This window comes from Eublepharis macularius, chromosome 8, assembly GCF_028583425.1.
Source record: "Eublepharis macularius isolate TG4126 chromosome 8, MPM_Emac_v1.0, whole genome shotgun sequence".
NCBI classification, from domain to species: Eukaryota; Metazoa; Chordata; class Lepidosauria; order Squamata; family Eublepharidae; genus Eublepharis; species Eublepharis macularius.
In genome coordinates this window covers 1,382,133-1,407,777 of record NC_072797.1, presented here as the reverse complement: position 1 = coordinate 1,407,777, position 25,645 = coordinate 1,382,133, and the positions used below count along the sequence as shown (strand labels likewise).

Genomic DNA, 25,645 nt, shown 5'->3' with positions numbered 1-25,645 from the left:
CTCATCCGCCATTTTCAGTTCGGCTTCAGGCCAGGCAACAGACAGCTGATGGCCTCTGTCTGGATGTAGGCAAAGGCCGTGCGTCTTTCTTGCTCCTACCAAGTTTATCTGTAGCCTTTGATACAGCTGACCATGCCATCTAGTTGAGGCGCCTGGAGGCAGAAGTAGATATCAGGGGATGTCCTTTGGACTAATTCAATCCATTGCTTACAAACCGGACTCAGAAGACGCCATTAGAGACCAGTTGTCATGTATGCCTGCCTGCAGTACATGCCATGTGTATGTTATATGCCACTAAGAAGAGTTCTGATTACCTCTCCTTGCCTGTTCTTAGGAAATTGTGTTATCTCTACTTTGAATGTAAACACTCCCCCGAAGAAGCGATTGGCCTTGAGACTGGCTGCACCTAACACAAACGAGGCTTCTCCTGGGAACAGGGGTGATTTCATGCGTACTCTGCAGCTGTAGCCTAAACTGTGGGGGGTTTTGTCTCTGGTGTTCCCACCAGAATTTCAACGGGCTTCTAACCTGGGGGTGGGACTTTATAACTAACCATGCTTTTCCTCTACACGTCACTTCTGCCAATTCCACTGTCTGAGCACCTGGAACCTGATAGATCTCTAATAAAAGTTACTTCAACCAATTCCCCTGTGTGACTGCTGTGGAGAACGTGGGGATTTACTTGTCATCACTGCGGGATTTGTCCCTTGGAATCTACGAGGCTGAGTCTTGCCCCGCTTACTATTCAATCGCTATATAAAGCCCTTAGGGGGGGGGGGAATCATCCATAGCTTTGGAATTGGATGGTGTCACTATGCTGACAACCCCCAGCTCTCTCTCCCTCTCTGTCCGGATCTCCTGGCATGATGCAGTGTAACTCTTGAGCCACTGCCTGGCTGCTGTGGTTAAACAGCTAAGAGTGAACAACCTGAAGCTGAGCCCGGAGAAGATGCCGTGACGGCCACGGGCACAGACAGCTTTAAAGGGGGATTCGACAGAGACATGGAGGAGAGGCCTGTCAGTGGCTGCCAGCCGTGGTGACTAAAGGGAACTTCACGCTCGGAGGGAGTAAATCAGTGCCTCGGCCTCCACACCCTGTCTGCTGGCCCTCCGGGATAACTGGCTGGCCCCTGTGTGAGGCAACCCAGCAGGGCTCTTCTGCTGTTCTTAATTCTGCCTCCAGAGTGGGAGAAGACTGGGGAGGGGGGGGGGCCTTGTCAGTTGCTTCCAGGAGCTTTGAATCCCAAGTTCCCATGGGGACAGAGCTGCCATAAGGGATCCTAAAATCCCCCAGGGCATTTTGGAATCCACTAGGCCTCATAAGTCTCCATGAGCAGATCTTTTTATCCGACCCTCCCTCATTCCTCCAGTGCCATATTCACACATGCCTTTAGGAGACAGTGTCAGACCATGGCAAAGGATGCGCCACCAGTCCTCAGACCAGACTATCTTGCAGAGGCTTGGCACGGGGGGGGGGGGGGAGTCTTCTCATAAGTTGGCCCCAACAGAACTTGCGTGAGCCCTGTTGTGGCCAAAGCAACCACGAAATGTGGAGCCAGTCAAACAAATAGTCCTCCAGCATGAATGAAAATTATCCTAGACCACCAGGTCAAGCCTGTCTCAGAGCAGCATTTCCAGGCAGGAAGAGGAAACCAGGTGAGATTGTCAGCACCCTGCAGCAACCAGGGTTGCTTCTAAGGGGCAAGGATTCTGTGTCACTTTCATCTCTGCGGTGAATGTAGGGGCATGCACATCAGTGACCGAGAGTCCACACGTGGGAGTTTTCTGGACGCTTCTATGTTCTGGGCATGCTCTGCAGTGACTCCGCATTTGCTGTCAGAAACAAGGTCACCACCACTGCGGTACTGCACCTTTTTTTTGTTTGTTCTTGTCTACACATGGGTGCCGTAGCACTGTCATTATTCTATCGAGGTCTGAAGTAGGAAAGAGAAACAGATCGTTATAACGCTATAGCAATTACTGATTTTAAACAAGCCTCAAAGAGCCACCCAGTGGCAGCTGGGGAAACGGCACTCACAAGGGGCTGGTTGCGGGAAAACAGCCCTGATAAGGGCCCCGTTGTTGCAGGGCAGGAAAATGTACACCCTTATTTCTAGATAGCGTGTTCATGTGCTCAGACTGCATTCTTTTCCAAAATGAGCAGAGTAGAGCAGGTTTGGGAAGCAGCACAGTTAGGATGGGGGAAGCCTGGAAACAGGACAATAGCAACACGGCATTGCCTGGAAACGCCAACGTTCGGGAGCCAGTACAGAGAAACCTCCATACAAGCTTTTTAAGCGGAGGCCAGAGGGCCATCTGACAGCAATGCTGATTATGTGAACCTGGGCAGATCGTGAGGGGGAGGGCAGGAAGGGTTGCATCAGGGCTTAGTTCTCGTGGCCCCTTCTTACATGCCCAGGCTAAGGCCGATCGCCACTTTGGGGTAAGGAGGCAATTTTCTCCAAGCCTGTTTGGCTAAGGATCCTGGAGGTTTTCTGTCATCTTCTGGGCATGGAGCAGGGGCCATTGGGCTGTGTAAGAGGGGGGTAGTTGTGAATTTCCTGCACTGTGCAGGGGGTTGGACTAGATGACCCTGGCGGACCCTTCCAACCCTATGATTCTATGAAGAACAGCCCTGCTCAGCATCTTGACAACAAATGTGGGCCTGTGCAGCTACAAGATATTGGAGAGGGAGCTCATTGAATCGCTGGCTTATTTATCAATTTGCTCATGCTATATCTGAGCCACTTCACAGATGTGCTAAAATTTGTTCGTAACAGTATATTTTAACAAATACACCTTGTACAGTGTGTCAGACTAAGATCTGAGAGACTCAGGTTCAAATCCCCCCTTCCACCAGGGTAGGTCACTGGGTGACCTTAGACTGGTCACGCTATCTCAGCCTGACCTACCTCACAGGGTTAATGTGAGGATAAACTGGAAGAGGGGGAAGCCAAGTACAGCACCCAGTTCTGGAGTTGGCTCCCCTTTTGTCAGCTCCATGAACAACTCTTCTAAGGTAGAATCTTCAGTGAAAGATAGAAATGCCGTCTCTGTGTGAGCCCCACCCACCCAGTCCACGTGAAGGAAGATGAAGTCGTTGTGGGTTTTCCGGGCTGTATTGCCGTGGTCTTGGCATTGTAGTTCCTGACGTTTCGCCAGCAGCTGTGGCTGGCATCTTCAGAGGTGTAGCACCAAAAGACAGAGATCGCTCAGTGTCACAGTGACACTGTCTTTTGGTGCTACACCTCTGAAGATGCCAGCCACAGCTGCTGGCGAAACGTCAGGAACTACAATGCCAAGACCACGGCAATACAGCCCGGAAAACCCACAACAACCGTCGTTCTCCGGCCGTGAAAGCCTTCGACAATACTTCGAAGATGAAGTCGCCCAGCATTTCAACATTGTCCCCCCAGAGAACATGGAGGATTCCTCAACTGGCCCCAAAGTGCCAACTAGATCCATGCTAGTCAGGAAAAAAGGTGGGCGAGGTGGAAGCCCCTTCCCACACACAGCGCAATCCAAATTGGGCGCTCCGCATGCAGGAGCTGAGAACCCCACGGTTCATGTCTGGCTGCTACTGTCATGGATATGATCAGGAATAAGAGTTGGGGACCTGGACCAAAACGATCACAGAGCACGTTTCCGCTGGACAGAGAGAGAGCTGACCTGCTCTGTCAAATTAACTTGCCAAACGGGTAGTCTAGAGACCCAGAACCAAAGACCTTGGAGAGGGTCAAGGCGCAAAGGAGTAACACAATATCACGGTGTTTTGTAGATTAGAAGCTGCACAACCAGTTTCTATAGATATCATGTGTTGGGGCCCAGCTGCAGAGAGTCTGAGAATGGCAGGAACGGCCAGCTCCACAGAAGCGGAGATATAGTTCAAAGATGGGGTGTACTACTTGGGGGTCAACCAATATTCGCGCGTATGAGAAATTTGTAATCGCTACATTTAAATAGACCTTGTTATGCTAAGATAGTAGCAAGAGTGTACAGGTTTATGTATTTTAAGATACTAAAATACTGAAAACCTTGTAGTATTTAAAGTTATAATTAGTTATCTAAGAATGTGCCCCCTTACTAAGTGGGACAGCTAGCTGTTGTCCGTTCCTACTCATGTGAGAAGAAGGGAGCTCCAACTCTTGGAAGTTAAAACCCTGAAAATATTGTTCGTCTCTAAGGTGCCACTAGACTCAAATCCTGCTCTTCTGTTGTTTGGAGATTATTTTTAAAACCTGTAAACCCTGGAAGTTGGATTGATCAGGAGCTGCAGAAGGGGCTCCTCCTCCCTGGCTTACGGCAGGGCAAGATATTTTTATGAACTCCTCTAATTGCTCTCCTTTACCTACGTAGCAGTCACGGAGGGTGTAACTTTCTTCTGACTGAACCAGTGTTAAAGATGCATATAATAAAGGACAAAAGGAAAGCTAAGATTCTCTAATAGTATTACTTGCGTACTCTACCCCAACAAACTAAGAACGCTGTTGAGTTGCACCTCTTGCCAGGAATTAAACAATCAGCGACGCAGGCGCCTAGGGTTTCTTAAGCTCACATCTGTACCTGGATCAGGCCTGACCAGTCATCCAAGAACATTATGCAGGAGGGGGAACCTGGACCCGACTTGGGTATTCTGTGTGAATCTGAAGGGTGTATCGGCAAGCCTGTAAGATTTTTTTAAGCAGGTGTCACAAGAGAACATCCTGTGTGGACCATTCCAGTTGAACCTTTCAGCTTTGACTCAGCCTGCTCTTTGGAGACATTTCTGTCGGTCCTGTTTTATGGACCCCTCCAGAGTTGTACAGAGAATACAAGTTCAGTTTAGTGGCACTGCTGATTGGCTGGAAGTCCTGCCACTGTCGCCCCTCTGCAAGAAAGCGAACTCCCAACTCCCCTGGGAGCGAGGAGGGCAGGAGCTGACAGATGTGCGAGCAGAAGACGTCATCCGGACCTGACCCTGGCTCATCCCAATGGGTGGGGGAAGGGGGAGACAAGAAGCTCCATCGGGCGTCGGGCCTCTGCGCTGGACACCCACTCCCTACAGAAGCTCCCAGGACTCTCTTCGCTGGCCGGGCTGGATGCACACCCACAAAAGGAGCCAAGGTGCCCACATCTGGAGTGGGAGATGCTGAGGACACCAGGACATCTCCAAAGACCTAAGCCCCCAATGATAATCTTCTGGGGAAAGCTCAATATTTAAGCTAGCTATTTCCCAAATGCAGGAGGCATTCTTTTCAATCACACACGAGTTTCTCAAGCAGCATATTTTTAAAATATAAAAATATATAACGAATGTCATGGCATTTGGGCTGACACTACAGCTCATGCGCTTCCTCTGTAAAGTCAACCTCCACTTTTGAGAAGAAAACGGTGATTAGAGGTTTGACTCACGCACACCCCCCCCTCTGCCCTCCCCCAAGCTCCGGAGGCCTGAATAATGCTGAGGCTGCGGGGCCGTCATCCCTTGATTAGAGAGAGAAACGGACATTTTCCATGTTTTAAATAACCAGGAACACTCAGCAGAATCGCCCGTTCAAAAAATACAGAAATGTCTCACCACCTTTTTGCCTTGTAACTCAGGAATGAATGTGTACGAATACAGATGGCCATTTTTAACACCCAGGCTGAAGAGTGCTGTAAGGCTTGGAAGACGGCGGATCAACTCACGTTACAGGGATAGGCCCACGCACAGCTCAGCCCAACTTCCCTCCCCCTGGGTGTGCTGAGGGTCAGAAGGTGGAGGGACAGGCACGCTGCCCGAACGTCTTACGCTTTTCCAATCAGCATACACACGCACACAAACGGCTGTTTTTAAAATACTTTTTTATTTTTAAATATTAATACAGGACATTACAAAATCAGAGGAAAGAAATACAAAAAAACTGCTATAAAACCACTTGGGTTCTCAACAGATCGGAGAAAAACCCCCGAGGTGCTGCCACTTTCTCCCCCGACTCTTGACCTGCCCGCCCTGGCGTCACCAGCCCCAGAGTTTTTTTGTATTTTAAAAAACAGACACACGCACGCGTACACACACACACACACACACACACTCTGGAGAGAGCAAAAGAAGGCATTGTCCTAACCATTCAAACTGGTCGATAAGTTAAATACTGCGTTAACAGTTTTAATCTTCTCAAAAAATTGCACGTTAAAAGACTCTTGATGCATTAGACTCTGTACAGCTATACAGGAGGCAGGTGGGCCTTGTGCCTTCAGACACGCCCCCACCCCACCCCGACTGCCAGTCAAACAGTTGTAGCGCAGTGGCAGCTCCGCCCATCAGCTGAAGCAAGGGCCACAGAGCTCCTGCTGCAACTCCTCCCGGGCAAGGGGGACAAGCCCAGCAGCCATGGGCCAAGAGGCCCCACGCGGCAGGCTCCCCGTCAAGGCAAAAGAAATGCCTCAGCTCCAAGTCAGAAACCCCATGGAAAGGTTTTTTGGCACCACACGTCAGGGAGCAGAAGAGACAGAGCCGCTCTGAAACCTTGCCAAAAGCGAGGCCCGTGGCAGCTCAGTCCCCAGGGAAGTCGCTGCAGGTGAAGCGAGGTTTAGCTGGCAAGAAATGTTGGCTTCACACTTTTCCCTCTGAAGAGTTTCAAACAGCCCTTAACAATCACTCCAGCACCCAATCAGATTCCACATCCCGCCTCCCCACCCCGCCCGAGGTCTTTCGGCTGCCCTGGATGGAAAAAAAAAAGACCCACACGTGCACACCGTTCTACCCAGCCCAAACAAGCCAAGAAGTTTCTCCCAGCCTCTGGCTCTACCCCAATTTGCCAGCTGTGCTTTCTGGCCCAGTGTGGGTGGGAGAGGTGGTCTCCCAAGGGAGTTAAGCATGAACCACTCTGCATAACCCAAAATGGACAGGAAAAGGCCAATCCTTAGGAGGTTTCTATTAGAGTGAGAGCAGGAATTCAAACAGGCCTGGTGAGAGAGGGGGCCAAATGCTGCCGTCCTCTGCTCCTTTGCAGCAGCGCTGGCAAGAAGGGACCCCAGCTCTGCCGCAAGTGCTGAAAGGGAGGGTCACCCCCTGGCCCGGGTCACCTTGGCAGAGGCCACCGTCTGGGTGCTTCGAAGAGGACGAGCTTCACCACTCCAGGCAGACGGAGCTCAGGAGATCTCGACTCCGGGTTCAGGCTGGCTGGCTCCCGCCGTCCCAGGCTGGGCTGGCTTTCGGCATGTGCCAGCTGCCCCAGCAGCAAAAAGACCTTCAAATGCCCCAGCAGAAGTGCTGTAGTCCTATTTGTACCAAGGCGTTCTGGCCCAGACACTTCCTGCGAGTTACATGGTCCAGCAGGAGCCCTCGCGCAGGGGCACGCTTGGAGCCTGAGTGCACGCAAAGCTGGGGATCCAGATCCGGTGAGGGGGGAGGGGAGGGGGAGGGGGAGCACGGACAAGCCAGGCCAGAGGGCCTCTTGGAAACGGAGGGTGTGGTCGGCAGTGAGGGGCCTGGCGCAGGCCTCGGGCACCACAGCACAGGTGCGTGAAGTATTGCTGCTTACAGCTGGCAGGCAAAGAGGAGGCCGGCCTGGAGGTGGGTGGGGGTGGCTCTAGGAGCAGGGGAGGTGCTGCTTGAGGATCTGCCGGGTCTGAGGGGCTATCCTGTCTGGGAAACGGACTTTGAACTCTACGATCAAGTCTCCGCGTTGGGTGGGGACCTTGGGGAAGGGCAGGCCCTCGCCGCGCAGTCTCTTCACAGTGCCGGGCTTGATGATGTCATTGCAGGGCAGTGGGATGACGCGCCCATCGATGGTGGGAATGTTGACGGTGCAGCCGCACAAGGCCTGAAAGACACAAGGAAAAGTGGCTGCACATTAGGCAGGCAGGCAGGCAGGCGGGCAGGCGGGCGTTGCCAGGCTCCCTAGCCGACCACAGGAGGCTGAGCAGGCCCATCGCTTTCCCACTTGCTGCTGCTGAAACTGCCAGGGGACTGGAGAGGGGGGGGAGGCCCCCTGCAGCTTCCCTGCCAGGCAGCTCCAACCCCAGACCCTCCTGAGCACCAGCCGCCCAGCAGCGACTCCAGGCAAGACGGCGTGAGCTGCATTTCGCGCAGCTGTGCAGCCTCATCCCCAGGCAGATAACCAAAATGGTCTCTGGATGCCTCCGCAGCTGTTGTGCTCACGGCCCCAGGCACGAATCCAAACCAGGTGTTCACAGCTTACCACTCAAACACTCGTTTAAAATCCCACGCTTCTTAAAAGCGGGAGGTAGCAGTGCTAACAGCACAGCAAACAGGGCAGGAGCAAACAGCTCAAGCCAGGGGAAGGCGAGTCATACTTTTAGGAGTCATCTAAAGGCCTCTCGGATGCATCATTTACTCTCAGATCCCTACAAGAGGCGGCCCAAGGATGTGTGTGCCCCAGAGATTAGAAACGAGGCAGGAAGGTGTCTGGCAGCAGGCAAAACAAGACGGGCTGTGCATACGCAAGGCGGGCCAGCAACGCAACTGCGCTGGAGGCAGGGTGAGGAGGCAGAGTGCGCGGCGTAACGAGAGGAAGCTAATGTCATATATATCTCAGCCACAGAAATCTCAAGGGAAGAAATGCTTGGTAAGGAAAGAGGAAATGGAGCCACGGGCAGAGTCTCTTAGACGCTGCTGGAGGCTAGAATGGAAGCGATACGCCTGTGCTACTGGTACCCGCCAGCCCCCACCATGTCAGAGCAGCCTCCCCCACCCTTCTCCGTTGCCACTCAGGGCAGCGCGTAGCAGGCTGGGACTCCTCGTCGTGGTACCAGCCAACACAAGGTCCGGTCAGAGATGTCACAGCCAAGCACTGCCCCCCCCCCACCCCAGCCAGGAGCCCCCATGCCTGGCTAGAAGACAGGAAGTTGGGCTTTGTGAGTGCCGACAAAGCACACACTAACAGCAATGTGCACAGCCACAGCCAAGGCACTGTAGGAAATTCCTGGAGACCTGAGTTGTGAAACCTGGAGAAAGTGGGGGGTTTGAGGAGGGAAAGGACCTCGGCATGGAGCCCACCCCCCCCCCCAAAGCAGCCATTTTCTCCAGGTGAGCTGATCTCTGTGGCCTGGAGACCTGGTGTGATTCCGGGAGATCTCCAGCCACTACCTGGAGGCTGGCAACCCTAACTGGAAGGCTGGCGGCTTGTGGCCCAGACCCCAGAGGGCCGTCGGTTCGCAGGGACCCTGCACTGCCTGCAACTTGCTTACTGGATTCCAAGGAATGACCTGCCTGCAAAGCCAGCCTGCGGAAGCCAGGGGGGCTCCTTTAGGGACAAGCGCCCACCAGCAGCCTCGGGGTTTGTGGGGCTAGGTCGTCCAAAGGAAACGGGCAGTAAGTGGTGCCCCTTGCCCCACGCACCCCCCCCCCGCCCCGAGGAGGAAAGGCCCTCCGCAGCAACACCCCCGTTAAGCCCCATCACATTTATGTTCCAATTAATTTCAATGGAGGAAAGAGTCGGGGAGGAAAATCAATGGAACCGCCACCCATCCATTCCACATTTTGTACAGAAGGTGGCAGAGCAAAGCAGCGCAGAGCTGATGCGAGAAAGCCCAGGGTGTCCTCAGGTGAACCTGCCAGCTCCGGAAGCAGCTAAAAAAAAATCAGCCACGGTGAAAAGGAACGGCACGCGGCAGCTGAGGGAGAGCCAGCCAGGCAAGCGGCAGGAGCAGCCGTAAATCCTGCAACAGCCTCTAGCGTCAGAATACGCCCGCCTGGCTTCGGCACAGAAGTGGGCGCATTCATGAATGGTGCTGTATGGCCCTTTGGGGTCAGAAGGGGAGTGGGGTGCTTAGGCGCTTCAGAGAAAGGGAGGGTGTGCTGGGACACACCATCAGACGATCTCCTTCTGGAGGAACTGCTACGTCGTCGGAAAGGAGTGTTTCCCCCACCACCGCTGCCCCCCCCCGCCCCGTTCATACTGGCTGCACACCTGACCAGCTCCCTGACCGGCTCAAGCCACTGAGAACAACCAGCTGACGAGAGTAGCCGTAGCGCGTTCCAAGAGCAACAGAGCAAGGGCCGCCCACCAGGGAGTTGGTGCCGCCCCTTCGCTCCACAGTAAAGAGTCCAGTGGCACCTTTAAGACTAACCAACTTTATAAGGAAAACAAGATATAAAGAAGAAGGAACTGTAGAGATGGAAAATGAGTATAATACATAGTTTGTTGTTATCATTGCCGTTGATTTCTACGAAGTTGTGCTTGATATCCCCTGAAGTGGTCTATGCGTATATGTATGTATTCTTTTTGAAATCAATAAAATAATAATAAAAAAAGACTAACCAACTTTATTGTAGCATAAGCTTTCAAGAACCACAGCTCTCTTTGTCATATGCATCAACAGCTTTCGAGAGACACAGCTCTCTTCATCAGCTTTCAAGAACCACAGTTCTCTTCGTCAGATGCATCTGATGAAGAGAGCTGTGGTTCTCGAAAGCTGTCGATGCATCTGAAGAAGAGAACTGCATTGTAGCACAACTTTATTGTAGCATAAACTTTCGAGAACCACAGTTCTCTTTGTGGTTCTCTGTGGTTCTCAAAAGCTTAAGCTACAATAAAGTTGGTTAGTCTTAAAGGTGCTACCGGACTCTTTACTATTTTGCTACTACAGACTAACACGGCTAACTCCCCTGGATCTACTACGCCCATCGCTACGCTTAGCAATTGGCTCCTCACCCGCCCAGAACATCCGCACGGAAACCGCCAGCACTTGAGCTCCCAGAGCCCCACGGCAATGAGGACCGCCTCCTTGCTTTACCTCCCCTGGACCTGCTTCTAAAGGCAAGACACAAAGGCACTCGCAGCAGCCCACACGTCTGGGGAAATCCCACGCAGCCAGCCCGGGAAACCCAAAGCAAAGGACTGAAGCAGCCACCAACAGACACCCCGTCGGCTGGAAAGTCTAGGGATCAGGGATCAGCGGGGGACACAGGGCCAGGGAAGCGTGGGGAAGGCAGCCAGAGGACGACCGTGCCGGGAATACACCCCCTGGCCTTGTGGCAGCCCACTCTCAGACCGGGGGACCCCAGCCTCCATCCCCAGGCGCTGAGAAACAAAACTGTACTGTTCAGTTGTGCATTTCCTTGTCCTGCCCCAGGCCAATTTACTCTTTCTGCAGTTTCCCCAGCATTTGATGATGGGCTGCTTTTATCTCCTGCCACAAAAATCCCACGTGGCCTCCCTTCCAACCACTAGCCAGGCCCAGAGCTCCTCAGCCTCCAGGCCCCATCCAAGGCTGGTGGCTGTCTGTGACCTTCCTGGGAGGGGATGTGGCTCATAGGTCGCGCGTCTGCTTGGCATGCAGGAGTTGCCCGGTCCAATCCCCGGCAGTTAAAACACTCGGGTAGGAGGTGATCTGAAAGATCTCCCCCGCCTGAGACCCCGGAGAGCCACTGCGGGTCGGAGCAGACAACACTGACTGAGTGGGCTGATGGTCTGAGTCAGGGTCTCTAAGAGGCAGGACCAAACCAGGGAGACCTCTCCAGCCTGCCCCAGAGGAAAGGCTCGGCCCAACAGGCCTGGCAAGTACCAAAGCTGGGCGAACCGAAATGACCAGACTCCTCCAAGGGCTCCTGCTCTTTCTCTCTGGTCAAGCAAGGAGCCACACCCGCCTCTTCCTCCTCTCCTCCACGGATTGCAACCTCGGAGGGCCCTTCCGGGTTGGGGGGGCGGGGGGCTCCTCTCATGCCAGTCCCAACCAGCCCCCCACAGTCCGAGGCTGGAGGGCTTCTGAACGAGTCCTGCCCGGTTTCCCCACATCCCCATACCTCCATTAAGTCCACACCGCAGTCTCCAAGAGCAAGGCAGCTTTCCCCAGGGAAGAGAGAGCAACGGACAGCCCCTTGCTGAGAGCAACGGGCTGGGGAAACGCGCAGGGTCCCCTCGACGCCGACAGCCTCGGCACCCTCCCCACCGCCCTTTGTGACTCAGCAAGATGAAAGCCGCCCGGGGAGTGCGACCCGCCCAGCGCTCCGGCCGACTCCCCCCGCCCCCGGCAGCCGCAGCGTTGAGCCCGAGACTGACCTCTTTCAGACTGATCATGGCAGCGTAGATGACGTTTGTCCCGTCCCGCCTGAAGTGCGTGTGCGGCTTGTCTTTCAGGATGAAGACGATATCAGCAGGGATGTTGTCGGGTGTGGCGTCTCCCTCCTTGGGGAACGTGATCTTCGTGCCCTCTTTCCACCCACGCTTGATGACGATATTCAGGATCTTGTCCTCGGTCCGCACGGTTCGCCCATCTGGGTTCAACCGCCGGCGGGTGATCTTCATCCTCTTGGTAGCCCCGTGGTAGATTTCCTCCAGAGAGACTTTCAGCTCGTGGACCACGGGCGGGTCCTGCACCTTCCGCCGCATGTGGATGGGCTCAGGGTGCCGCCGGTGCACGCCGCTGATGCCGTTGAAGCCAAACCGGCCGAAGGCACTAAATGGGTCGTCACTGTCCTCGTCAATATCCATGTCCTCGTGGTCAAAGCCATTGAACATCCGGGAACGGCCGCTGGTGAAAAAGATGTCAAAGGGGTTCGAGCCCCCAAAGAAGGAGGCAAAGGTGGCGTGAGGGTCTCCGTGGAAGGTGTAGTGGAAACTGCTTCCGGTGTTGCCTGAGGAGCCACCACCGGTTTTGAGCCCTAGAACAGAAGCGAACCAGCCGTCAGGTGGCAGAGAAAACAGCAGCCAGACACGGCCCAAACTCACCCGTAGGAAAAGCCGCCGCAGTCCATGAGTGGCCAATCAGAGGGGCTGATGGCAACCTAAGTTTGCCCGGGTTTGGCCGAAGGCGGAGCCTGAAAGGAAGGCTTTTGGATGGAGATCTCCTCCCTCCCCCCCCACCCACCCCCCACCCAGGGAAAGAGGCCTTCTCCTGGGGAGTCCGGCTCTCTTTCTTTGCAACACCTCTTTGCCACTGACTGTCACGTGGGCTCAGAAGCCATGACAAGGGTCTGGACAGGGAGTCAGATGCGGGTGGGGCTTCTCAGCCCACCTGACTGTGTGGATCACAGCATGGATTTAGAAACACAGAGCTGGAAGGGACCTCAAGGGTCATCTAGTCCACTCCCTGCTTGATGCAGGAAATGAAAAGCTACCCCACCCCAACCCCCCACCCACTCCCATTCCCAGTGACTGCTGCTCTATGCCCAGAAGGCAAAGCCCTCCAGGATCCCTGGCCAGTCTGGCCTGGAGAAAAATTCCTTCCTGACCCCAAAGTGGCGATGGGCATTAGCCTGGGCATGAAAGAAAGGGCCCACAAGAGCCCAGCACGGGCTCATCCCTTCCTGCCTTCCCCCCCTCTCACGATCTGCCTCAGTTCACACTGAGTCACCGAATGAGCATTGCTGACAGGTGGCCCTCTAGCCTCTGCTTAAAAACCTCCAAAGAAGGAGAGCCCACACCCCACCTCCCGAGGAAGCCTGTTCCACTGAGGGACCGCTCTCACTGTCAGGAAGATCTTCCTAATGTTCAGCTGAAAACTCTTTTGGTTTAATTTTAACCCATTGGTTCTGGTCCACCCCTCCAGGGCAGCAGAAAACATCTCTACTCCATCCTCTGTATGCCAGCCCTTCAAATACTCGAAGAAGTCTATCATATCCCCTCTCAGCTGCCTCCTCTCTGGGCTAAACATAATGAGCTCCTTCAGCCTTTCCTCGTGGAACTTGGTGCCCACACCCCTCGCCATCTTCATGGCCCTCCTTTGGCCACATGCCAGCTTGTCAACAACTTTCTTAAACTGAGGCGCCCCAAACTGGACTCCGAGAGAGATCTGAGCAGAGCATAGTGATACCAACACTTCCTGCGATCCAGATTTCCTAAGGACTTCACTCCTCCAAAATTATTTCTAAGATTTAGGAGCTGCCTTTCTCTTAAAGCACCTGGGCAACTTTAAAAGTTTCTAGCCAGACCCTTTTCTCTGCAGGGTTTGCTTTCGCCCCGATTCCTGAAGAGCTATGCTCGGACACTGGCAGGTATCTGTATCACCCTTTCCCTCACTGTAATGGTTTTAAGTGTGTGTTAAAAATCACTCCACTCACGTATCTTCCATGGAAACCCCAGACAGGTTTCCAGCTCCAAGCAAATGCTTCCCAAGAAAACCACAATCGGAAATCCTTCCAGAAGTGAGACTCATGGCAGCAAACGCCTCACTGCACCCAGGGCACGCCCCTCTAGAGCCTGGGCCCTCCACAGATGCTGCTGGTGGAGTCTACTCCCCCCCCCCACATGGCAAGATGAGCAATGGCAAATTGCTGCAACAGCGATGGAGCAAGGAAAGTGGGGGCAAGGAACGCAGCTCCTTCTTGGAGGGGGGGGGGCTTGAGCAGTCACAAAGGCGGCCTGTGCGCAATGCCTGGGCCCCCTTCAGGAACCACCCGGCAGCTGGGAAGCTTTTAACAGCAAAATGCTGAAGATCGGCTGCATCGTAGAGGGCTCATGCAGAAGACAGAAAGAGGCCAGCGTGCAGCTGGGAAGGCGCTTCGGCACCCCAGGCATCCTCACCAAGGAGCACAGTCCGGTGCCACCACCTCTGCCTGGTCCCCTTAGTCACTTCTGTCCTCAAACCCCAGAGGGCACAGACTCTGACTGAGCAACAGGCCAGGCGAGCAGGCGCAAGCTAACCCCGCCACCCCACGCTTGCTTTTCATTTAGTCTCATTGCTCCTTCCAGATTGCCCCGGAGGCACCCCAATGAAACTGCTGCATTCCAAGAACTCCGTTCTTGGAACGGGTTTTCCACAACCCCCCGTTGTTCCTTGAGCAGAAGCGGAGATGGCTGCCATGATGTCTTGCCTGTCACCACCATGGCATAATGAGATGCTTCAGTCAGGCAGACAGAGAGAGAACAGGCGTGCCAGCAGAGCCTCTGCCAGGTCTGAGCCTTCTTTGGGGGCCAAACCGCAAAGCCATCTGCTGCCTCGGGATCTTGACGCTTCCCTAAGGAGCCAGGCTCCACTTTCCGCTCTCCTGCCTGCCACCACTCTTTCACTGGGCCCCAGGGATCGCGGGCCTTCTCCACAACTTGGCTACACCTTTTTAAAGAGAAGTTTCTAGGCCAAAAGCACGCAGAGCACTGTGGTGAAGCTTTCCCGCGGCAGGAAGCTGCCAAAGAGAGGGGTCAGGGTCTGCCCTTCCCCTGCCCTCCTCCTCCCAAGTTAACCCAAATCTCTCCTATCTCTGCTGCTGCCATCTCCAACTCCCAATTTTTTTAAGAAAGGTTTCAGAAGCAAGATGTATGCAAAATAAAAGCACAAAAGCTTGCTCAATTAGCATAACTTATTCAGATCGAAGAATCTGCCATTTCTGGACCAGAATGTGGTTGCACCGGGCCAGCAAATCTGCCAGAGACTGTTTATTCCAGTTCTTCTGCACAGCAAGTCCTGGGCCGATCTGGCTGACTAACGCAACTGCTATTCCCAGCTCCCTTCCCTCCCCAGAAAAACAGGGGCCTGCAGAACCTGCCACGCTCCCTGCCAACAGCCAGGCCTTGCTTATGAAACAAGGAGCTATTACTAAAATTGGGAAAGGCTGCAGCAACACAGACACACGCACAGGGCAGCATGTACTGAAAAGGAAGCAGAGACCGAGCAGAAGGCATCAGTCCAGCCTCTCCGTTATGCCACAGGGGACGCGTTTTCACCCACAGCCCGGCTTTTCTTCTCGGGGCAACTCAGAAGGAACCAAGCCCTCCCAACCAGCACAAAGAGTGCCAATTTCCCCGGGATCTAAACATCCAAACCAGGGCAGAGCCGGCTCTCCCAGGAAAACTCCAAGGGAGTTTATCCCCCCCAACCTTGCCCTGACTGCCACTGCTGCTTAGAGAGAAAGAACCCAGACAAGCGCAGCAGAGTTTGCACGGAGGGGCCGTTTAAAAAGCACCCCCCCGCAGCAAAGCAGGCCAGGCCCTCTGCCCTTCTGTGCGCTTGCAGCCACAGAAAGGAGTCCTGGGGCACAGCAGGACGGGCAGCCCTGCCTTTAAGACACCAACAGCACGCTCCGAGGGGGGGGGGGGGAATCCCCAGTGCAGAATGGCCAGAGCCCTCAATTGCCCCCTTACCTTCCTCTCCATATTGGTCATAGACAGCCCGTTTCTTGGGGTCACTGAGGACATCATAGGCCTCCGCAATTTCCTTGAATTTGTCCTCCGCGTTGGGATCCTTGTTCTTATCGGGGTGGTATTTTAAGGCCATTTTCCGATAGGCTTTCTTGATCTCATCTTCGTTGGCTCCTGACTGGATCCCCAGGGCCTTGTAGTAATCCTTCCCCATGGTAGAGACGGTCCCGGCTGCCGACTCTTTATTCCTGCCAGAAAGGAGAGGGGGGGAGGGGGTCAAAAGGCATCCCACAGGGGGTCAAGCATCCCAGAAGGGTGCGAGTCCCCTGCCCTCTCCACCCCAAAGCCCTTCTCTCCCCCCTTCATGCCTCCACCAGTTTGTGCCACTCAAGAGCAAGCTGACCTTACACGTGGACATGGGGAAAACGCCTGCAACTCAGCCCTTCTCAGTGTATTCTATGAGGGGAAAGGAATTGCAAAAGAGCCGCTCACCCCTTCCTGCGCAGGAATCACAGGGCCAGAGCCTGCTGCGAGAGGAGAGGGGGCCGTGTTGTTATGTGGAGGGCAGGAATAGGAGCCACACGTGACCCTGTAACCGGAGAGGGAAGTTGTTCCCCCGTCCACAAATAGGTGTGCAAGGAAGGAGCCCTGGCAGGAGGGAACGGAGGAAAAGCAGCTGCTCCGCTGACTGCCTTCGCCATCAAACGCAAACACCCAGAGCCGCCGGGAAGGGTCCCTCCTCCCCCAGGCTTTGCCATGCACCCCTGCCTGGAGGGGAGGCAGCCGGGCTGCAGGGAGGGAGGGGGGGGGAGCCTTCTAAACACGCTTTCCTAATGCACAGCAGAACGAAGGGCTAATTATCCACGGAGAGCTTTTGTCTTCCCTTTTGCAGATTGCCTTAAAAGAACTTTTCGAAACAGCACAGCGCAGGGAGTTCACCCGGGGACACATTCCCACTATGTACCAGCGGAACGACGGCAGAGGATGGAGCTGTGAGACGGAGACATCTTGCGATGGTGGGAGGCTATTTTTAAAGCGTTTGGGAGCCCAGCACCTGCAGTGCTACAGGAGGCTGGAACCACCGGAAGGGGCCTGTGGCCTCCTCTGCCTCACCGAGGGAGGGGGGCAGGAACAGGGCAGGAGCCCCCAACTCTACAGAGCTATGAGCAACTGCCTGCGGTCTGGGGTGTGTGGCCCCTCTACAGACTGGCTCTCTCCCAGGCAGCCCTCTGCCACTCAGAAGCACGTCAGGAGGGTTCTGCTGTAGCAGTCCGGCGACGGCCCGTCTAGTCCGGCTTCCTGGCCTTCCCTGGCGTTGCCGCCTGGCACTGAGCTTCGGACGCTTGCCGCCTCTGGATAGGTGGCCCCTCAGCGTGTCTCGTCCCACTGGCGGACCACTCCTGCAGGGAGAGGCCGGACCCCCTTTAGAGCTATCCGTGCCCGTGGCCACCCCCCCCCCTCTGCCGGCAGTGGATCCCAGTTTAATTACTCATTGAGGAAAGAAGGTCGTTCATTTTGTCTGTCCTGAAACGGCTTCCCAACAATTTCTCTGGGTGCCTCCCAAGTTCCAGCATTGTGGGGCCAGGAGGAAAAGCTCCCTCCACCCACCTTTTCCTGCCCATGTGTAGTTTAATAAACTCCTTACCATTCATTTTCGCCCAAGAGGGCCGAGACTCTAGAGCCTTTTCTCAAAGGGGAGGTGCTCCAGCCCCTTAATCATCTTGGCTGCCCTTTTTGGTACTTTTCCCAGACCTACAATATACTTTCTGAGATACCAGAACTGCACACAGTATTCAAAACGCAAGCACGCCATTGGTCTATTGGCGTAACAGTATTGGCGCTTTTATTTTCAGTCCACTTCCTATTAATCCCCAGCACAGAGCCTGCCTTTTTTCACCACTGCCGTGCACTGAATCGACAGTTTCACTGAGCTATCCACTACGACCCCAAGATCTCTTCCAGTCTTTAGCCAGTTCAGGATCCATCAGCATATATTGAAAGTTGGGGCTTTTTCTTCCAGCATGCGTCATTTTACTCTTACCAACTCTGAACTCCTGCTTCATGGGGACCCCAAAAGGCGCCCCAAGGATCCCCACCCCATCCCGCTCACGTCCAGCAATGTAATTCCCATTCCAAAGAAGGGGCAACTGAGATGCCCAGTGAGTTCATATGCAAGAACAGCCCCCCATGGCCTGAGAGAGAACTAAGACCCCTTTCCCAACAGGACTTCCACAGGAACTTCCACAGAGGGTAATTCCACCGTGTATTCCATCTCGAGTCTCAGCAAGGAAGGCTGACTATAAATAACACAAAATACAGTAGGAAAAATAAAATAAATATTGCTTCCCTGAGCCCCACAAGCAAACGCTGGGGAGCTTCTCAGGCCAGGCTGCCCCCTCCCCCCCGCCATCGAGACTCTGAAATGGAGACGGGGACCTGCCTGTGTCACCCGAGGCCTCTTTCGTTGAACTCTGCAAATGGCAGAAGCCAAGGAACATCAGCCTCCCTCCCCACATCTGCTCCCTACACCTGGAGACCCACTGCCAAACCCCTGGCTGTAGATCTACAAGGCTGTGCTGTGGGAGATCAGGAAACAGGCTCTGGTCTCAAATGCAGCCACGGGAGGGTACGGGGTGGGGGGTGAAGGGCCCTAAGGAGGCCCAGCCGGCTTACTAGGGCCAGGGCCTTTTCGGTCCTGGCACCCACCTGGCAGAACACTCTGTCGGCGGAAACCAGGGCCTCGCAGGATCGACTACCTTTTCCGCCGGGTTGCTGTTAAAAGTTGCTGCCTCTAGTACTGATTCTTATGGTTAATGTTTTAATGTCATTAATATATTTAATGGATTTTAAATGTGATTTTCGATTGTTGCAACCTGCTCTGAGCCCGCTTGAGAGGGGAGAGCGGGTTATAAAGTCAATAAAACAAACAAACAAACAAACAAATAAGCCCTTCCCCAGAGGCTGCTTTTCTGATGCAGCTCAGCACAGAAGGCCCTTTTCCCTTCCCAACTAGGAAAGCAGCTGGAGGGAGATTCTACTTTAAAGCACACGGTGAGGAAAGGGGCCTGTGATGAAACACGCTGTCCGTGGCGTCTTTTCAGCATGGAGGGGGCCATTTGCCAGTCTCCCACAGCGTGTCTCCTGTGGCCCCAACCGCGACCACCCAGGTGTTCAGCAAACAAATTCCAAAGCAAGGCACGGCAGCCACAGCACTCCAGCTCGGGGCCAGAGAAGTTAACCACCTCGCAGAAGATCAAGATGGAGCCAGGCGGCGACTCCCAGCGTCTTCCCACCGGCCAGGCCCAGCCCCAAGGACTGCATCCTCCTTACCCTAACCCTGCTCCTCTCGTGACACCCGCCCCTCCCCTCCAGGCGTCTCCTGCCAAATTCCTCTTGGTTCCTGCCGCATCTCTGCATTTCCCATCTGTTTCATGAAGGCCCGAGGCGTTTCAAATACCACAATGGCCTCCGTGGCTCCTTTCCAAAGACTGAATTCCTTTCTATCCCACCACCCTGCCCTTGACACACAGCCCCTTGCGGAGCCAAATATTTACCTCTTTCTAGGCAACCAGGAGCCACCCGCTCCTTGCCCTCGAAGAGAAACGTCAGTGGGTGCGAGCTCCCCCCCAGGGCTCCAACGAGACTGCACACAGCATCCAGCCACATGCAAAGCGCTTCGCCCCCTCCCTTGCCTCCCCACCCTCATAACAGCCCTGCCAAACAAGCCCCCATTTCCCACTTCTGCGGATGGGTGCAGCTCCAAGGGAGAGCACTGCTCAGACTGGTCCTGCCGCAGGCTGCTTGCTGCCCTAGCACAGCACCTCTGGGATGAGTGCAGTCGAAGGACCTCTGCTGCCCCCCCCCCCCGCTCCTTCGTCCTGCCTGTTCTCCCTTGCTGCTCCGCCTCATTCGCGGGGAGGATTCTGCACCTGGACTCTGTTTAATTTCCTTGCTATGGCTTTCACAGTTGTGTTTTACGTGACAAACTTCACTGGAGAGGCAGGAGACAAAAAGATAAAAATAAGTCACCTCTTGCCCCTCACCAGTGAAATAAAGAGATGCTGAGTTCTTCCCATGGGGAGACGGTTGGGATGGTGTGTGGGACGGTTCTTCTGTGCAACTAAGCAGAAGTTACTGCAGGAGCCATAAAGCAGAGCAGGCGTCCAGCTACAGCGCTGGGCATTGGCTATATAGGACAGGGGAGGGCCCTTGTCTCCAGGGGCTGGGCAGAGGAACCTGGCTGGCCACTCACAGGAGCAGGAGGGAGGGCTCGGCGGAGTCACCTGGGCTTGACCCGGCCAGCCAGCCTTCACTCAAACCTTGGTGCCGTAATCGACAAGTCCCAAAGATGCTCCCAGGGTGTGCACATGCCAACTTGGACTAGCCCAGCTCCAGGCAACTTATACTTGCTGGGTCCTCCCAACAGGCAAAGGACGCACACCCCTTCCAGGTTCACACACTGCCACTTGCCTCAATGTGAGGCAGGCGATTGAGGCAAATCCCAGATCTCTGCCCCCCCCCCAGGCTGACACATGGAATCCAGAGCAGCCCCCGAAGTGAAGTCACTCTCAGCCGGATCCTTTGTGTGGCTCTGAATGGGGGAGGCAGGCAGACGCATCGCTGACACGGAAGCAGCAATTCCCTGTCTTCCTCAGTGAGATCAGGAGCTGGAAATAAGTAACCAGCGGGTGGGGGCAGCAGAGCCGGCAGCTCCCGCTGTGCCTCAGCCCCACTCACCAGCACAGCGGGCGTTCTATTGTTAGAAGCAGAGGGGCCACCAAGCCCCGGCAGGGGCAAGGCAGCCCGCAGGAGGCGGGCTCTCCAGGCCAGGCTGCTGCTGCCAAGGGGCCAGGGAACTCAGGGCTGACGGCTTGCTTTGGGCAACAGACACTAAGAGGCTACAAAGCCACGACTGGACCGACCACGGCCGGTCTACTTGGTTCGGCATTTAGCGCCAACAAACTCAGGAAAAGGCTAGCGGGGAGGGGGGCTCAGCATGACAGGCCAGCTGGTTTAATCCTGCAGCATAATGAAGCCTGTGTTGTTCTGTGGAAAGGCGGTCCCACCACCAGGGCGCGGGAGCTGGTAAAAGAGCCCCTGGTCGGAGGGGCAGAGCAGAGAGAAACAGCAGGCGGCTGAATGCTGCTACAGGCACACACACCCCGTGCAAAGCAGTCCAGCTGTCTGTGCATGGGCTGAGAGCATTTTTTTGCTCCCCAAAGCCCGCCCCCCCCCGGACTGGCGTTCTCCTCCTGAGCACGGTGCTCCCTGCAACAAACCCACTTGCCAGCCACGCTTGCACTGAGGGTGGTGAAGGCAAAAGAAGGCTCCTGCTGAAGAGCCAGATTCCGTTTTGGAGGTCTGACATGGGCCACCTCAGGCCACCAAGCTGTGTCCAGCCCACTTCCTTCCACCCCCTGCTCCCCCCCCCCCCAGCACACATGTCGACTGCTTTGGGGCAGCAGCAATTTCCTCCCCTGCCACTGCCCCATTTCTGCAGACCACCCCCCAAAGGGACATCCCCTGGCGCCCCCCCCCAACTGCACCAGACACGGTCCAGGAAGGGACCCGAGAGGGCCAGTCGCACTCGGCGCCTTTTGGGGCCCAGCCAGCAGCCCGCTTTCTGGCCCAGCCTGGCTCCTCGCAAAGGCGCGCTTCCTAGCTGCTGCTGCTGCTGCTGCCGTGACGCCGGCGGGAATGGGGGGGGGGCTCAGCCTAAGGAGGAAGCGCAGCCCGCCCGTCATCGCCCCCTCCCCGAGAACAGACCAGCCGGGGGAAGCAACGGCAGCGAGCGCGGAGATTTCCCCCGAGCGGGGGCTGCCGCACGTCAGACTGCAGGCAGCGCTGCCAAGCCGTGCAGGTCGCCCGGCGGGCTCAGCGCGCGTTGGAAGCGGCAGCGCCCCCCCCGCACGGCGCCTGGTAAAGCACGACGCTGGCCCGGGCCGACCCCCCTCCCACCCGGCGGGGACCAGCCGCACCTTCCCCCCCAGGCGGCTGAACGCCCCCCCCCCAATCCCTTGCAATGGGGCATCAGCCTCGCCCGAACCAAAGCGGAGAAGACAGATCTGGGGAGCCTCCGGTGGAAATCCGAAATCCGCTCCCCCCCCCCTGCACGGGGCTTCCAGCTCCGTCAAGGGCACAGCCCCCCTCTCCAGCCGCCAGAGGCCGGCCCTCCGTCCGCGCCACCAAGCCGGCCCTGGGAAGCAGCCCGGCTCCGGCCCTCCGGCCCGGCCTCCCCGCTCCTCGCGCCACGCACGGCGGGCAGAGCCGAAGATGGACGCCCGGCACGGGCGGGGCGCCGCCGCTTACCGGAACTTCACGAAGACGTTCATGGCCCAGAAGCTCATCCGCAAAGGCTCCCGCTTGAGTCGGAACATGCCCCCCCGCCCCGCCCCGACCGAGCGCCCCTGCCCGGCAGCCCAGCCCCAAAGCCCGCCAGAGCAGAGCGCGGCGCTCCGAGGCGCGGAGGACGCCTTCCCCGGCCGCGCCCGCCCGCCCGCCGCCCAGACGCGCCACGGAGCCCCTCGCAGCAGCCGCGCATCGGCTCCGCGCTCCGCGCGCCCTCCGGCGGGGCTCCTGCGCTGCCCGTCCCCTCGCGCGCCCTGCAGAGGGACGCGCAGCAAGACGCGCCGGCCCGAGCCCAGACTCGCGGCACGCCGGCCCGAGCCCGCCGCCTCGGGGCGCCCCGCACCTCCTTCCCGAGCGGCACCGGCGGCGGAGCGCCTGCCGCAGGACGCGCCGCGCCGAAGTTCCTCGGCGGCGCCCGCGAAGTTTCCCGGTACCTCTCCACGCGGCTCCAGAAGAGCAGGATGGCCGGCATCGCCGCCGGGGGGAGTCGCGGGCCGGCGGGCGGGAGACGCGCGAAGTCCAAGTTTGGGCAGGCGGCCGGGCGGGCAGGCGGGCTTTCGCAGCGGAGCGAGCGGAGCCGCGGCTGCCGGCTGGAGTCAGCGGCGAGGAATGGGCTGCCTCTCCTGCCTGCCCCCCGCGGTGAATCACGCCAGCCGCCCCGGCCCACGCAGCCCGTCCCCGGGGAGAAGCCCGCGCGGCCCGCCAGCCCCCCCCGGCCCCGCGCGCGCGCCCCCGCCCCGCTCTCACACACGCGCGTGAGCGCGCTCGGCAGCGGCTCCACCCTCCGCCTTCCCACGACCACGCAGGGAGGCGGCCTGAGCCACGCCTCTACGGGCAGCCACGGGCGGTGGGGAGGGGGGCTCCGGGCCGGGGTGATGCCCTCGCCGTGGGGCTCCAGGCGGCTCGCCCAGGCGGGGCCATTCACACGAGACGCACCCGACACGCGGCCTCCCGTGTCAGGAGGGCAGCCCCGCCCTGGACCCTCCGCTGTCCGAAGAAAGCCCCCCCCCCGTGGAAAGGGGCCAGCAGACCCCACGGCGGGGAGGGAGGGGCTCTGCTTGCCCACGCCCCGGGAAGGAGGAGGGGCGTGGCCTTTTCTTTGCCCCGCCTCCAGTCAGGAGGGACGGCACTGAGGCCCCCGCGCGCTTGCCGCCGCCCCCCTCCCCCGGTACCACGAGCTCCGCGACCAACGGGCGCCTCTCCGGCCACTCACCGCCGCTTCGGTCCTCCCTCCGGCGCCCGGCCGCTCGATCGCACCCGTCTGCCGGAGCCCGGAGCCCCGCCCCCGCCTAGCAACGGCCCCTCCTGCACCGCCCTCACGCCCCTATTGGCCCGTGTCGCTGTCCATCCCGCTTAGGCGCCGTTCTCTTTGGCCGAAGAGGGGAAAGCGGGGTGGGCGGGCGCGGACGTGCCCGACCCCTGCCCCGCCCAGGCCGCCCTCCCACTCTTCTCCTCATTGGCCACGCCGTCAGCCGGTTGCTCCCATTCTCCACTGTCATTGGTCTCTAGGCGACGGGGGCGAGGCGAGCGGGTCCCGCCTCCACTGCGCCCTGAGATCGCCGGAGCCGCCCCCGCCCCCGCGCTACGCTGATTGGCTGCCGCCGCGCGTGCCTTCCAAAGGAAAACCCTCTGGAGGCTTCTGGAAGCCCCGTGATGTCACAATGGAGGGCCCGCGGGGAGGGCGGGAGGCGATTTGCTCCGCCCACTCGATGGGAGGGGTCACATCCACGTGGGCGTTCACGATGAGAAGGGAAGCCGCTGGTTGAGTTGCGCTCACGTGGAGACCGAGGGTTCGATCCCCGTCTTCCGCGGGGCTTACTCGCTATGAAGCCGGGGCCCCTGAATTGTCGGGCAGCCCTCCGCCTCATTAGAGGAGCGGGAGGGTACTGGAAAGTTCCCTTTGGCTGCTGTGGCAGGATCAGTTTCCGGGGACGAAGAGATGGGGATGCGGCGGAGAACCTCCCTTTATAGATGAGGAGAGGTGGAGGGCTGCGAGCCCCTGCGCTTGGAGCTCACCAGCAGAACTGACGGAACAGGGTTGCCAGGTCCAAATGACTGGAGATTTGGGGGGGTGGTCGAGCCTGGGAAGGGCAGGGTTAGGGGAGGGGGACCTCAGCTGGGTATAAGGCCATAGGACCCTCCTTCCAAGTCAGCCATTTTCTCCAGACGGACTGATTTTTGTCACCTGGAGGAGACCAGTTGTAATTCCGAGAGATCTCCAGCCACCACCTGGAGGTTGGCAACCATAGCTCCGCCCATGAGACTGAACCGACTCCTGCCAATATGGAGGAGAACTATTTCAATGCTGCCTCAATCAAAACCACAATAGTTCCATTGAGGTAGTTTCAGGTGGGTAGCTGTGTTGATTTATTTATGTCATTCATAGTCCGCCTTTCTCACTGAGACTAAAGGCGGATTACATAGCGTGAGATCAGTACAATCAGAGCAAGGACATTTCCATACAGTGTCGAGGACATTTCCATAAACAATCTCATAGGGTAGATGAATCCAAGTTTACAAAGACATAGCATTAGCAGGGATCCAATACGGGGTTGAAGGATTGCTGAAATAGAACATACAGTAGACAACATGAAGCACAAGCAGTATATACGAGTACATATTCAGAGCCACAGATAATATGTAAAGGGACATAATGGTGGAGCCCCTGGTTCCCGACTCATTGGTGCAGCATCCAAGACTGCCCTCCTGAGTAAAAAAGCCTTTTTGGCCAAAAGCAGGTGTGAAGAGCTCATACAGAGATAACAAGAAACAATTTAATAACACTTAAGTAACACTTAACAGAACGCTTATATCCACCCTGAGCCCTTCGTGGGGAGGGCAGAATAGAAATCCAAATAAAATATTAAAATGGCGCAGGGATAATGCTGGGCTGTCACAATAGCACAGGGCAAAACTCACACAGAAGGAAGCCAGTTGGAAAACCCCAGACCCCTCCTGATAGGACTGCCTAACTTGGTTTCTATTTTGTTATCAGTACCTGATCCTAAGAGGCAACTATGGGGCAAGGGAGCAGCCCTCTCCCAAAGCAGCTTTGCAAATGTGCAGCTCCTAATAGGACCTCTGTCCAACCTCCACCTACTCACCAATGATCAGCTTCCGCTTCCCCCTCCATTTTCCCACAGCCCAGTCATAAGGCTTGGAGGGGCCTTGGGGACATAGGTGTTAACTATGGGGGGGCTGAGAGGTTCGAGCCCCCTCCCCCCCCGAGCAACCAGTGAACTACATGGGGGCTGAAGGGCTCAAGCCCCCTCAGTTTTGGCTGGGGGGGGGGGGCA

General features: G+C 56.7%; 1 protein-coding gene across 4 annotated transcripts; it reads right to left on the bottom strand.

Moving 5' to 3' along the window:
* Positions 1–5,850: 5,850 nt before the first annotated feature.
* DNAJB5 (DnaJ heat shock protein family (Hsp40) member B5) lies at positions 5,851–23,626 on the bottom strand. 4 transcript variants are annotated; one of them, XM_054987536.1, is made up of 4 exons: positions 23,563–23,626; positions 16,005–16,249; positions 11,988–12,589; positions 5,851–7,787 (listed from the first exon to the last, which is right to left on the bottom strand). In XM_054987536.1, exons 2-4 carry the CDS (start codon positions 16,213–16,215, stop codon positions 7,554–7,556), a joined length of 1,047 nt encoding a protein of 348 aa, XP_054843511.1. In that variant the 5' UTR covers positions 16,216–16,249; positions 23,563–23,626; the 3' UTR covers positions 5,851–7,553. The 4 variants fall into 4 exon arrangements, with proteins under 4 accessions (XP_054843511.1, XP_054843509.1, XP_054843510.1 ...); XM_054987534.1 differs by lacking the exon at positions 23,563–23,626 and adding an exon at positions 22,784–22,843; XM_054987535.1 differs by lacking the exon at positions 23,563–23,626 and adding an exon at positions 16,405–16,529.
* Positions 23,627–25,645: the final 2,019 nt, after the last annotated feature.

Coding starts and splice junctions, on each gene's coding strand:
- DNAJB5 (XM_054987534.1), bottom strand. CDS start 22,821: ATGCCGGCCATCCTGCTCTTCTGGAGCCGCGTGGAGAG. Junction 16,250..22,783: donor TTCTGGAGCCGCGTGGAGAG/GTACCGGGAAAC, acceptor CCTTTCTGGCAG/GAATAAAGAGTCGGCAGCCG. Junction 7,788..11,987: donor CCATGATCAGTCTGAAAGAG/GTCAGTCTCGGG, acceptor TGTGTCTTTCAG/GCCTTGTGCGGCTGCACCGT.